The 14,115-nt window shown below is 43.9% G+C and overlaps 1 protein-coding gene across 2 annotated transcripts in view; it reads left to right on the forward strand.

Annotated features, from left to right (window-relative positions):
• PLPP3 (phospholipid phosphatase 3) overlaps positions 1–14,115 on the forward strand; it is an 82,456-nt gene that overhangs the window by 28,893 nt on the left and 39,448 nt on the right. The window contains exon 2 of one of the 2 annotated variants that reach the window (XM_019942405.2): positions 12,256–12,413. In XM_019942405.2, the coding sequence (XP_019797964.1) occupies positions 12,256–12,413 (158 nt within the window). Of the gene's footprint in view, positions 1–3,391; positions 12,414–14,115 lie in introns of those variants that run through there. The other variant, XM_019942403.3, reaches the window with a different exon arrangement.

Raw genomic sequence — 14,115 nt, forward strand, 5'->3', positions numbered from 1 at the left:
TACAAGTTTTTATTATCAGTTACCATTGGTTAGTATTTGTTTTTAAGGTGGCCTTGGCTAGAGAAACTTTGACTAAATTCCCCAAACTCACTGTGCTATCTTATCGCTACCAGGCATTACTTCACTGAATCGAAAACTAGTGTGGAGATCATTTTCCTTCCAGAATATTGGCTGAGCTGACCCAGCTCAGACTACTTGAGATTCTTTCTTGCTCAGTAGGTGAAAGGTTGGCTAATTTATTAGAACAGACACAAAGTAGAATGACCCCAATATATCTATCTGCCTTCAACTTACTATAATTTATAGCGATCCTAGTGATGATTAAGTTAGAAACCTTTTTCCTCCAAGGAAGAAATTTCTTCTGAATTGAACAACATTTCTACCTCTCAGTTTTTCCTTTTTCGCATCTTTTCAGCATCTGTGTGTTAGGAATTAGATAGGCTTCCTCAAACTACTTTTCTCACTTTGCCTCAAGAGTAAGAGGTGGGTAGGGGATGAGGGTGAAACTCTGAAGCAGTTTTTTTGGGGTGGGGGAGACTTCCCAGTTCTGGATTTTTCTTTTTGTTTGTTTGTATTGCTTTAAATACATCATTAGCATTCAAATAACAGCAAGGAATCTTTGAAATGCATTTATTGAGCTAGTCTATAAACCGGTATTGCACACCTATTGGCTGCTGAGTCATGTGCTAAAGGGCATCTTCCATGCTCCCTGAATATTTTAGAAATGCCTACGTGGAAGTTCCCGTCATGTGGCATCATGGGCAGTTGTCCCCAGAGTATGCCTTCTTAGAGGGCAGGGACCACTTCTTATTAATTTTTGTAGCTCATAATTCTCTCAGTGTGGAGTTTCCTCCATCAAAGCAGGCTTTTTCTCCTTCACTTTCTGGCCACCCATTGCAACTTGGAGAACTCAGTGGGGTATGCACCAAGCCTCAGATGTCTGGGAGAGAAGTTTGACTTCTACTTTAATCAGGTGTTCTGTGATGCCGTTCACTCCCGGGATATGTCTAAAATGAAAATATAGGCTAGAAGGACAGCACAGAGAGAGGAAATAAACTACAAATTAAAAAGTGATTAGTGAGTGTTTAGGCAGAAGGTCAAAGGGATTATTTTGGACTTCAAACTTTTCAGCTTTCAGGGCTTGTATTCAGTTACAAAATTACATCCCCGAATTATTTGTGCAGGTGGCAGCTGTCAGATTTGAAGAAGGTTTCTGTGTTTTACAAAAGGAACATTGACAGGGCTGGGAGTGGGGAGTATGCTCCTGGGGTGAGGGCTGTCTTCTCCACCACGCACTGGAATTGCTCCAGTCTTGTGCAGCTCGAGTGACAGTCCTTGTCTGAGCTGACACAGCCGTGTCCAGGTTGGTCAGGTGACCTTCTTGAGGAAACCAGTCAAGCCGGTTGATTGGCATGGAAACAGTCCCGGAGAGTCGATTTTCAGACTCGGAGCGCAGGGAACGAACCTTTGTTAAATACCTACCATATGGTATTTCATCCTCACAGCTCTTCAGAGTGGCTCTTGGCGTCCTCTTTTTACAGTTGGGGCTCAGAGAAGTTAAGCAATTTGCTGAAGATTGCCTACATGATAAGTGGCAAACCCGGTTTTCAAATCCAGGTCTGTTGCTTTCTTGAAATCTATGCTCTTCCTCTTACTGGGAACTTTCTTCGCAGCAGAGATTCCCAAGAGGATCACAGCAAATGGGTTAGGTCGGGGTGTGCTGAAAATGATCCTTTAGCCCTTGGCCTGCGAGCTAGGGTGGGTGTGGCACTGAATCACTCCTCAGTTTACCCCTTCCAAGTATGTTCTGATAGTTTCACCACCTAAATGTCTGGGGAACTCTGAAGATTAAGTGTCTTAGAGATCATCCAGTTCAACCACTCCTCTGAGACTTGAAGCTGGTTGGGTTCTCCATAATTTACTCCTGGTGCAATTGTCTGCTCTTTGCGAGGGTATGCGGTACTGTGTTGCTTTGGGAGATTGTGTTAAAAAAAAACAGGATTTGGGGATATGAGAGAGATTAGATTAAATTCAGAAACAGGGGGAGGTATTGGGGAGAATCTAAGACGGGGGGGTCATAGAGTGTACTGGGGGCGGAGCCATATCCTGGGAATTTTAGTCTGTTTCCTATACAATTATTCAGTACCCATGCGCTGAGCACCCACTAAGTGCCAGGAATTATTCTTTGTGCTGGGGATACAGAGATGAATAAAATATGGACCCTTTTCTGAAGAGACTTTCAGCTAGTGAGGAGACTTACCAGAAAAGATTCATTACAGTGATAGGGGGTGGTGGGTCTCAGCCTTCCCATCTAGTAAATGGAATAAATGACACCTCAGATCTCTTGTAGTTCCAAAATTTTACCAGCGTATTACTGAAATGTTCCTGACTCCACTAGAGTAAGGTTTGTAATACCAACAATTATCTAGTGGATTTTAATTTGTAAATTCCTTCTCACTTGGCTTTGACTTTTTAGAATGAATGAGCTTCTATCAGAAAGAGGCTTTGTTTTCATTTTAATACTATTGCCTTGAAAAATAGAACACTCTATCACATTGACGTGTATAAGTTGGGTCCACTTCTTTCTTCTGAAGCATAACCATGTAATTTATTAACACGTCCACATTGTTTAAGTGGCCAGTAAGGCAGATTCATTCTGGCCCTACCTACCACCAGCTTCATGGAATAAACTTGCTAAGGCCTTTGTAGTTCAACAAGCCTTGGCTTCCAACCCTCATTCATTTTTTTTTCTTTTTAAACATCTTTGTTGGAGTATAATTGCTTTACAATGGTGTGTTAGTTTCTGCTTTATAGCAAAGTGAATCAGCTACACATATACATATATCCCCGTATTTCCTCCCTCTTGCGTCTCCCTCCCACCCTCCCTATCCCACCCCTCTAGGTGGTCACAAAACACTGAGCTGATCTCCCTGTGCTATGCGGCTGCTTCCCACTAGCTATCTATTTTACGTTTGGTAGTGTATATATGTCCACGCCACTCTCTCACTTCGTCCCAGCTTACCCTTCCCCCTCCCCGTGTCCTCAAGTCCATTCTCTATGTCTGCATCATTATTCCTGTCCTGCCCCTAGGTTCTTCATAACCTTTTTTTTTTTTTTTAGATTCCATATATATGTGTTAGCATACGGTATTTGTTTTTCTCTTTCTGACTTACTTCACTCTAGGTCCATCCACCTCACTACAAATAACTCAGTTTCATTTCTTTTTATGGCTGAGTAATATTCCATTGTATATATGTACCACATCTTCTTTATCCATTCAACTGTCAATGGACGCTTAGGTTGCTTCCATGTCCTGGCTATTGTAAATAGAGGTGCAATGAACATTGTGGTGCATGACTTTGAATTATGGTTTTCTCAGGGTATATGCCCAGTAGTGGGATTGCTGGGTCGTATGGTAGTTCTTTTTTTAGTTTTTTAAGGAACCTCCACACTGTTCTCCAGTGGCTGTATCAATCTACATTCCCACCAACAGTTCAAGAGCAACCCTCATTCATTTTACTAACCGTGAGACCTTTGGCAAGTCACGTAGCTTCTGAGCCTCAGTTTCCTCATGTCTGAAATGCAAATGTTATTAACTGCCTTGCAGTGATGACTTGACACAAGTTTTGGATTTGAAAACGTTGATAGGAGGCACAGTCTTTGGTTAAGTTTAAGACATACGCACATGCACATACTCATCCATATGTGTCTAATGTAGCCATCACCTATCACGGAGGACATTGTTGAATCAGGAGTTCATTATTTCTATTTTTATGGCTTCAGCCAAGGACTTTATGTTCTCTAGAGTACGGATGGAAAAGCCAAACGTCTCCAGGGGCCAGGTGATTAACATAAATGACTGAAGTAGACCAGGTATAGGAAGATTGACGGTACAAGCTCAATGGGAATGGAACTGAGACACAGCCTTGGTTCAGGGAGACAGCAGGGCATGGTGGTGCCCTGGAGAATCTGTGCAGCCAGTTACCACTGCCTGCATTGATTGCCACAGGGCGGTAGAGCTGGCTTCAGAAGCTGAGATCTGAATGTTATGTGAGACCTCTTGTTATTAAATGTTGACAACGAATTTTAAAAATCTTAAACACTGGGTGGGCCAAGCGGAACATCTCTGCAGGCCAGGTTCGGCCATGCACTGCCAGTGTGTCACCTTCAACCTAGAACTTGGTAGGACCGTGTAGCCTGATGGGTTAACTTGGAATACCCTGACGGCCTTGGATTTCCTATCAGCATGACGTTGTTCTTGTAAGGCCTCCAGTAATGCTCCAGCTCTTCATTTTTGGCACTGCGTCTGGCTCCGGTCTTGCCTTTTGACTATCTCAAGCTTTGACCCTCCCAGGTGTCTGATGTCCTGCCAGTCCCCATATTGTTTATTTTACCGCCATGTGAACCTGGTGTTTTGTGTACACCTGGATAGCATGGCTTGGATGGGAGCACAGTGCTGATGAATGCATGTTTAACTGTTGGAAAAATAAGAAGAAATGTTTTTTCACCCTTATTATAGACTTACCTCCCATTCAGCCTCCTGTGATCTTTGAGAATACGGGGCAGGGTTCCTGCTGTGGTATTTCTTCTCTGTGTCAGGGTGCCAGGTCCTGCTAACCACTATCGAAGCCCCTTCTGTTTACACAATCCCTAGAAGTCCCTGGAATTAAAGGATTTTATGAGCATGCTTTTCCCGTGGGATCAGATTGCACTGGGGAAGAGGCTGGTGGGCCCGTGGCTTTTGACAGAACTCTGATCACATCTTATCCCTGCTTAAAAGCTTTCCATGGCTTCCTGTCACATACAGAAGCAAGAATTAACATTTATGGAGCCCAGCGGTTACTGGTTGTTTTATAAATTGTCCCAGTTAGTCCTTCCAGTCCACTCTTTATGTTGGGAACTATTACACAAAGGCCTATTGCACAATGATGCAGGTGGAGTTCAGGGAGGTAAACTGACATGCCCGAGGTCACACAGTAAGCATGACAGGTGATAGAAGTGGAATCCTGTCTGCCTGACTCCAAAGTTCCTGGTTAAATTGGAAAAAAGTAACTCTGCCAGAGTGGGTTACGTGGCTGAGTAGACTCCTTTGTAGAAAAGATATTTATATTTAGGTCTTGAATCAGAGTCTGCCAGTGGTACTTTAATCCAGATGTTAAAAACATTACTTCCCAGAGTTGTCAGGAAGATCAGAGGTGATCATTTATGTAAGAGCTGTAAAACCCTGTGCACGCATGTGATTCTTTCTCTGTACTAGTTCTGGGCAGTGTATTGAAAATGAACACATCTGGGTCATTAGGGAGACTGAGGCAGGAGAGTGGCCGGATCTGTACAAATCCATCTCAGCATCTAAGGAGGAGGAGCCTTGCTTTTTATCCTTGTTCAAGGTCAACCTACACTTTGCGGAGCTTTGTAGCTTTGTGAATAATCTGCATAGACAGAGTTCATGTTTACGTAAGAATAAAGGCTAACTGGCCCTGTCTCTGAATGAACTTTAGAGTCAGAGTATTCTATTGCATACTCTGGTTACACCTCTTATCAGCATAGTGGGCACTGAGGCAAATTATAATCTCTGACCCTCAGTGCTTTGGCTGTGTACTGAAAATTAATTTAGAGGGTTGTTTGGAGAGTTAAATCAGTTGATATATCCAAACCTCCTGGCACATAATAAGTGCCCAATGAATGTAAATTTACTCTCACCCTTTTAAAAGAGGGAAGAAAAGAGAGGAAGGAGGTCTTGGGAAGTGACCCAGTTTTACCTGGAGAGGAGGAATCGTTAGTCCTTCAGGCTCTAGTAGTTGTGTAGTACTAGAAATAAAATATCTTGTTTGTGAAATACATAATGGCAACCAAAGAGGTCTGGAATTCTCTCAGTGAAAGGTATGAATCATGGGCCGTTGGTTGAGTTTTTAGTTCTTGGTAGATATGACAGCCCTTTAAAAATCCAACTGCACCAAAGCCGAAACAGCCAGAGCTGGGGGTTTTAAGGTGGCTGAAGTTCTTTATTTTAAAGGATAAAATGTGTTTATTTTAAGCCCTTTCAAATAAGAAAGATCATTCTAAGTCCTTTTTCATACCCACGATTAGACTAAAGACAGGTGTCTCTTTGTCACGGAATCTGAGATTTTTCCAAAGTTGAGGAACTCAGAAACAGTGCTCAAGGTTGTGTCCTGAGCACCTCACACAGTGCCCAGAAACTAAACTCAGGAACTGTCTATACATGCTTGTGGAATCCAGCTAAGACCAAGGACTTGGGCTCAGGAAACCCAGGGACCAGGATTGGATCTGCCATTCCTTTCTTCATTTCTACCATGTGGTTGCTTTAAGTTCTGACAGTCTTCTTTTTGTAAAGAAAGGGCCTGAACTTTCCAGCACCGAAGGACTGAGCATTTGTCAAAGAGAACCTCTAGACCCAGAATACTGCATGTTCACACCAGCCAACAGTGAGCGTTTTTCATGGCAGCCTCTTTCAAAGGTGGGAAATGCCTTCATAGTAAACTTAGGTTTGTCTCATCTGGATTGTGGCCAGTCTAGAAATCTGGACAAATATCGTAAACCAAAGAAAGTTTGCACACTTCTAAGACAAGTAGCAATTAATTACTTTAAATAGAAACCTTGTCACTTACAAGCAACATAAATATTTGTATTTTGAACCTCTAAGTAGTAGCTGGGTTGACCATTCTGGCCTTAAGTGATTAAAAAAAAAATCAGTCGGTCATATTTTAACAGGGAAGACATTTATAAAGAAAGGGAGGGTCAGGTCATGGAGTAAGAAAACATAAGCCCAAAGAAAGACAGACCTGGGTTCAAATCCCAGCAACCAACTGACTCACTTGGGAACCTTGGCCACGTTACGACACTACTGGTTTCAGTTTTCTGTTGGGTACAAATGAAAGTAATGGCCTGCAACTTTTCAGAGCTGTTGTGGTGATGAAAATACATGAATTCCTAATTCGATTCTAAACTCCTTGAAATCAGAAGCCCGGTGGCGTCCACCTACGCTTCTCACATCTGGTCCAAATTGGTGCTATTTGCTTGCTTTGATTTCAGATGAGCTACTTAAACTTTCTGAGCCTTAATTTTTCACTTGTAAAGTGAGTAAAACAGTAAAGTTGGTAGAACTCTATAACCGTAGATAAGATGCGTAAATTCCTGTCACAGAATCATTTGAGCAACTAGACTGTGCTTGATACCTACACACAGATTCTATATCCAGTATTATTTTGTGAGCAGATATGTAGGCTTTCTGCAGATATTAGTTTAATTATCACTCACACAGATGCTGAACTTGGCTTATTTTAAGGTAACTACAACTCGGGTGAAGTAGAAAGTTGGACAACTCTGGAAAAAGTACTTGAAGGACATGGTCCATAGGAGCGATGGGAAAATCTCTCCCCGATGCTCCGATTTCGGTCATGCAAAAGTGCAAAAATTTCTCGTTCACTCTCCCACCCCCACTCTTTTCCTACCCTCACAAGAGCTTTCTAAAAAGCACTTTGAGAGCAGGAGGCTGTGTTTAATTTTGCACAAACTTGAAGCTGTGGCTGGAGGGAGCAGGGCTCTGGGGCTGGGTCACTTTGGTAACACTTCCCACATGACTTTATCAATGGGTGGGCCACGGAAACTTATCCCATGTTTTCTTACACCCCACCCCCAAACCGCCCAACCTGCCCAAGTGTTCGTTTTTTGAAGCCCAAGAACTTTCAAAGGCCTGAACCCAACACAGGGGCTTTTCTTCATGCTTTGATTTTCTGCCCGTTAAGTGTTTGTCAGTGAGTTCGTATTTCGCCTCCTCTGCAGCCTACACATCCCAAGAGGTCCCTGGAGGTTCAGGAAGTTAATTGATCCTTGATTAAAAGAAGGAGAAATGCTTGAGTTGAGGTCTAGCATCACCAGATGGGGCGTGTGTGTGTGTGTGTGTGTGTGTGTGTGTGTGTGTGGTGTGTGTGTGTCTATTTACATACATTTTGGTTCTGCTTTGCAGAAAGCTTGTAATGTACCTTTCATTTTAGATAAATCTAAATTCCGGGATATTGGCTTCGGAGTCTTCATTATATTCAGTACTGTCGTGTGTGGTGCACAGTGAATGTTCAGAGAGCAGGAGCCAGTGCTGCTGCCTTGACTGTTCCAAACAGAGCATTTTCTTCTTCAAAGCCCATGAGATTTGCTGGGCTTCAATTAATGTATTAAACTCATAGGTGCTTCCTTCCCTCTCTTTTAAGTGACTCATTTACTTTAGAAAGCGCCCAGGAGTCAGAGCATTTGAGCCCTGTCCACCCCTACCGCGGACAGAGGGATGCTGGTAAGTCACTTTAATCCCTTTGAACCTTAGGGTGACTGAACGTGTCAGCTGTTATGACTGCTCCTCCTGTTGGCCTTTGGGCCACTGGAAGGTTGGGACTCCAGCTCAGTAGCCCCATCAGTGCTGAGAACAGAACAGGCAGCAGGTTTGTCAGATCTGCCACAGTTTATGTGGGGGTCCTCGGTACCTTGTGTATCTCTCCCAGCTCTGTAGCCAAACTTAAAACTGTATTCTCGTGATGGCAATGGCCATCAGTTTTGTGGATGGCCTATTGCGATCCCTAAACTACACTGTTTTTATGAGTGTATTTAACCCCTGGACCCCAGAAAAACCTCCGACTCACATGAGGGTCAAATTAAGCCTCCCATCCGGGCCATCTTTAGTGTCTGTAGTCGAGTGTTCTTCTGTGCCCGCGCTGTACTCTCTACATCCATCAGTCCTCACACTAAAAATGTTTTAGTGCACTTGTTTTCATGATCTTACAACACGATGCACCTCTTGAGGGCAGGCACTGTACTTTGATGTACTTACCCCTTGATTCCCAGTGGCTAGCCCTGGGAATGGTCTTATAATGAAATGATCAGGGACTGCAGTGATTGGTAATAAAGATGGTGCCAACGCTGGAAATGGAGATCCCGTTTTGGAAAAGAACGCCTCGTCTCTGTCGTGGAGAGGCAAGGCATGGTGTTATGTCTCTTGAGGACTGGCTGTCCCACTGCGGGGACATGTTCATGCTTTTCCCATCAACTGAAGGGGATCTGAGGTTATTCTTTTCCCGGAGCCAAGTCAAGATTTGACTGGCATCACCCCCAATCATACCACAAGTTTGTAGGGGAGACAGAAAAGGCCACCGGGTTTTCTAAATGCCGTCTCCACGCCTTTCAAGAAAATAAAATGGACCATATTCCGATCCAACTTCTTGTCTGTTTGTGGCCATCATCCACATAATTGGAACCGGAAACCCTCCCCAAGCCTTGGACAAGGAAGGAAGGAAAAGGATTTGGATTGTTCCCAGGTTAAGAGTACAGAGGAACTGACCAGACAGATTTTCTTTCCTAACCTTCTCTGTGGGACTTCCCCTCCTTCTTCCTTTTAGCGTTTCTGAGTGTCCACAGTATGTGCCAGACTCGGTGCTGACACTACCCTGTGCTGCTGCCTGGTTTCTTCCAACGAAAGCAACTTCCTGTACTGGTTTTATTCCATGATGTGTGTCTTCCCCTACTAGATTGTAAACTTCCTGAGGGCAGGACTTGTGTCATCTTTGTAGTCCTCGTACTTAGTAGGCATATTTAAGACTCAATAAATATTTGTTGAACAAATGAATGAATGAATACATTATTATATCCTCCCAGCAATCCCAAAGCAAGATTTTGTTTTTCCCGTTGAGCAGATGAGAGGGGGGTTTTGGAGATGAAAAGTAACTTGCTCGAGTAGTAGGGAGCAGAGTTGAGATCATTAACCGAGTTCAGTCTGACTCCACAGCTCTTTTATATGTGTTTTATTGTCCTTATGAACATATGTTTTACAGGCCTATCATGTGAACACTAGTAAAAATAGAAGCTGGGGGCCTTAGGAGCGGAGCACAAATGTAAGGAACTTGGGGTCTGTTCCCTTCCTTTTATTAGCAACGCTCTGGCTCCTTGGCACCACAGAGACTGTGACCGGGCTCAGATGTGAAGCTAACGGTGTTTATCACGATGTGTGGAACTTTAAAAGTGGACTATTAATATCATGCTGCTGGCTTCACAGCTCCTTTTCATAGCCAACTTGGCCACATTTCAAAATGTTTAGGCAGTGGAATGAAGACGGCTCAGGCCCACGTGATATCTTTTCTCTCCCAGCCCCCAACCCGAGAAGATCAGCTAACCGCACTTGCCATCTCGAAGCCAGAACATGGATTCCCTGTTTCCCTTTCTTCCTTTTCTCCATCGCAGAGCTAATAGTTGTTGCCTTCCAGGGCCCCTCTGTGTTTACTCTCCGAAGGTCAGGCACAGCGCTGCGGTGTGCGGCTGGGCTTTCTTTTCAAAGCACCAGTATGAATTTGATAAAGTAAATTGTTGTTCTAGCAGGAAGCAGTTGGGGGGGGTCACAAAATAAATAGCCGTAGAATTCAAATAAATCCAAAGAATAAAACCAAATAAATCCATGTGTGTATGCACAGTGATACATAAATACACTTTTTAGAAAGTGAGCATTTTTATCGCTGCCAGTCTGGACCAAAGTCATTGAAAAACTGCAGAGTTCATGGTATATATATATTTTTTTCTTTAAGAGGCCGTCCGGGCCTTCGAGCCACATGACATGAGCTTAATTCTTTTTGAAAAACATGAAAATGGAATCTTATCTTTTAAACGGCTGCTTATCGTGGGTTTTTTTTTTTTCCACTAATGAAATTCATATATGGATGAAACCAATTTGCAAAGTTAAATTAGGGATTTAGGCACTTTGGGGTGGATTGAGAGACCCTGAGTGAGCTAAGCATTCGTTCTGAGCCTCTATCCTCTCCACTGGCAGATGAGTGATAGTAGTGCTTAAGTGATTTTAAAATGACTGCTCAGGGTTGTTGGAAGAGTCAATGCAAAAATGGTTGCAAAATACGTCACCTGTTGTTAGTGCACAGCAGTGGTGGGCTGTTATCATCGACAAGGTGGTTTTCATGGTCTTCCTTAGCCTGACATTCAGTGGCTTACCTTGCACTTTTACTTCACCTTTTACTCACCATTGTGAGGTGGCCTTGGGGCTAGGTATTGAATTTGGATATAGGGGAGGAAGTGTCTTTCCAGCCTAAAGAAGAGCATGAACCGAGACAGAGGCTCTGTGTCCTGTTTTGTTGGAGGGTGTATCAAGGAGGTTCAGGTCGTGGGGAACTCTGGAGGTCATACTTACGGATGTCATCTTGTCCTGTGCAATGGGGAAACATTGAAGAAGCTTGAGCGTGGCCACGACATACTTACGGTCAGGAAGCAAACTGGTGGATGTGGGTAAGAGGCACAGAAGGCCAGGAGACCAATTTGGAAGCTGCCGCCGTGTCCAAGAAAGAGATATTGTGGGCCTTCACTTTTTGCTTCAGGCTTATGAGGGCCTTTCCTGGCAGGTGATGGAATCCATTTTCCATGACCTTTAAGAGAATGGCAACTGAGCTGGACATTGATAAACTAGCAGCAGCTGCAAGAGTGCCTCGGTACCCCTGATGCCCTTGGGCTCTGCTCCAGGTCTGTAGGCAGGAGGGCCCAGCTCAGCTCTGCTCAGTCTTGTCAAAGACTCTTTGAACAGTGAAAGAAAAGCACTGGAAATGGCATTCGCTAAGCAGCTACTATGCGCGAACACTGTACTAGGAGTTTTATGTGCTTTGTTTCCTATTCCCCTTTAGTCATCACCACAATTCATTTGTGGGGAAACTGAGGCTCAGGAAGATGGAGAGAGAACCAGATGTCACATTGCTAGGAAGTGGTGGATCTGGGGTGCAAATTCAGGTTGTCTCTCTGATTCCAGAGTCTTCAGAATTCCAAGCCACAAAGTCTTGGCATGAGCTTCTCAAGGGGGAAATGATTGACTTAAGAGAAGAAGGCACTTGGAGGCATCATGAGACATCATTAGATTTGGGGCTTTGTTAGTAATAATTACAAATCGGGCTTTGATTTTTAGCAGGATGTTGTAGAGCAGTGGAAAAGCTCCTGCCCTGCCACTTCCACCGCCTCCCTCTGTGCTCTTGGACAAGGCAAGAGGATCACACCACACCCTTCTTAGTGGCCACTAAAGGAGGGAAGGGGGTGCACGTAGAGAAGCCTCTCTGTAGGCTGTAGATCAAATGCAAGGAATTAACTTTGCCATCGATGTTGTTATCTGGGGTGGTCTTTGCTGTAGGTCATTCTTCTTTGGCCTCCTCTCACTGATGTTTTTCCCTCTCTCCTGTTTTTTTCTGGTATATGCGATGATGGTTCCGTCTGGTCCAGCGGGCCTGCCCTTCATCATCATTGAGACAAGCACCATCAAGCCTTACCACCGGGGGTTTTACTGCAATGACGAGAGCATCAAGTACCCGCTGAAAACCGGTGAGACAATCAATGATGCTGTGCTCTGCGCTGTGGGGATTGTCATCGCCATCCTCGCGGTAAGCGCCCAGACCGCCGTGCGCAAAGCACGTCGTGGACTATCCGAGCTAGTAGAGGTTTGGAAGATCAAGTAGAATTTCATTTGATTAACACTGTTTCATGCAGTTAATACGATTACTAAAAGTATTTTAAAATACTAAATATATATATAAGTATTATAAAAGTATGCTAGGCAACCTTCTACAATGCTTTGCATACCTTATCCTTACAACAATCTAACAAAGTCTAGATATTGTTCTTATCTTTCTTCTACAAATTAAGAAGCTGAGGTCCGCAGAGTAAAAATAATTTGCCCAAGGTCACTTAGTTAATGAGTGGTGGAGTTGGGATTTCAACCTATTGTCCCTTACCCCAGAGTCTGAGCTCTTAGCCACTGTGCTATAAATCAGCCCCAGATGATGGGGGTAATACCTTACCAAACATCTCAGGCCTTTTCTGTGTTCTTTCCACACTCTCGTGGTGCTGCTCTGACAGTGGTAATGCCACTGACATTCTCTGCCATATTGTTTAATTCTCTCATCCAGGGACTGTAGTGTCAAAGTGAAAATAGAATGAGACTTGCAATCCAGGGACCTAGGTTCTAGACCTGGCCCTCCACTGCCAAGCTGTACGTCTTTAAAATCTCGTTCCAGTGCTGTACGTCTTTAAAATCGGGGGTGACCATCTTGCTTCAAAACTTTGCAGTCAGAAGTAAAAGAGATCATGAATATTGAAGTAATTGGCAAACTCTTAATTGCCGGCCAGGCTGCTCATACACCAGTGTAAAATCTAGACTTACATCCAGATCTTCCCTTAGAGGAGGAAGCCTTCATTGAAGATGCCAGAATGTGCCGCCAACTTGACAAGGTTCAGGATTACTTTGAGCAATGGTAGCCTCATGGGAATCAGGGTATGGTCTATCTGGGCTTTACTTGGTCACTGCCCTGTTTCAGACATGTCCATTTAGGGCAGGGGAGGGGGAGAGTAACTGAGGGTGTTCCAGTCTTATAATCTGTAGTTCATACATTTTCACAGCCATCCATTCCACACCTCCAATATTTTCTAAATTTTTTCTTTGTCCTTGAACTTGAGCCAAATGGGCAAAGGGCTAGGCATCACATCCACCAAGATCGAAAATCTTTGTTTCAAATCCTTGAGTCATCTTTGTATTCATCCTAGCCTGGAAACTTAGCTTTGGCCTGTAACAGCAAGCCAAGAAGGAAGGAGTTAATATTAAGAACACTGCATGTGAAATAAGGGCTTAGTATCCCCCGCATTCAAATGGAAGATCAGAAGCTTGGAGGGATTCAGTGACATGCTCAAAGTGTAAAGCAAGTAAAAATTCAAGCCTCAACCTGGCTATTCCCAAACCTCTGTCCGTCTTGCAGGCTTGATTTAGGCTTGGAGGTTGGCTATCCTATCCAAGTGCTCAGTGGGATGGGCAGTTAGCGACTGTTGCCTTCTCTGCATCAAAGGCAAGCTGCTGATGGCCATGGAGCACAGTGCGTGAAGTTTTTCTTTTGACTTCCCCACTCTGGGGGTTTGTGATAACTTTGAGACCCCTGTTTGTTTTCTAATAACATCGTAAACGAGGCGTGCAATCAACAGTTTGACGTTGGGGGAGGGGGCAGGGAGGCTAGTAGAATTCTTTCCAGCCTTTAAAAGAAAAACCGTCCATTTGGCAACTGCGGTAGTTTCTTAAAGGTGTACTAAGGATCTTTG

The sequence above is a fragment of the Tursiops truncatus genome, chromosome 1 (assembly GCF_011762595.2).
Source record: "Tursiops truncatus isolate mTurTru1 chromosome 1, mTurTru1.mat.Y, whole genome shotgun sequence".
Taxonomy (NCBI): domain Eukaryota; kingdom Metazoa; phylum Chordata; class Mammalia; order Artiodactyla; family Delphinidae; genus Tursiops; species Tursiops truncatus.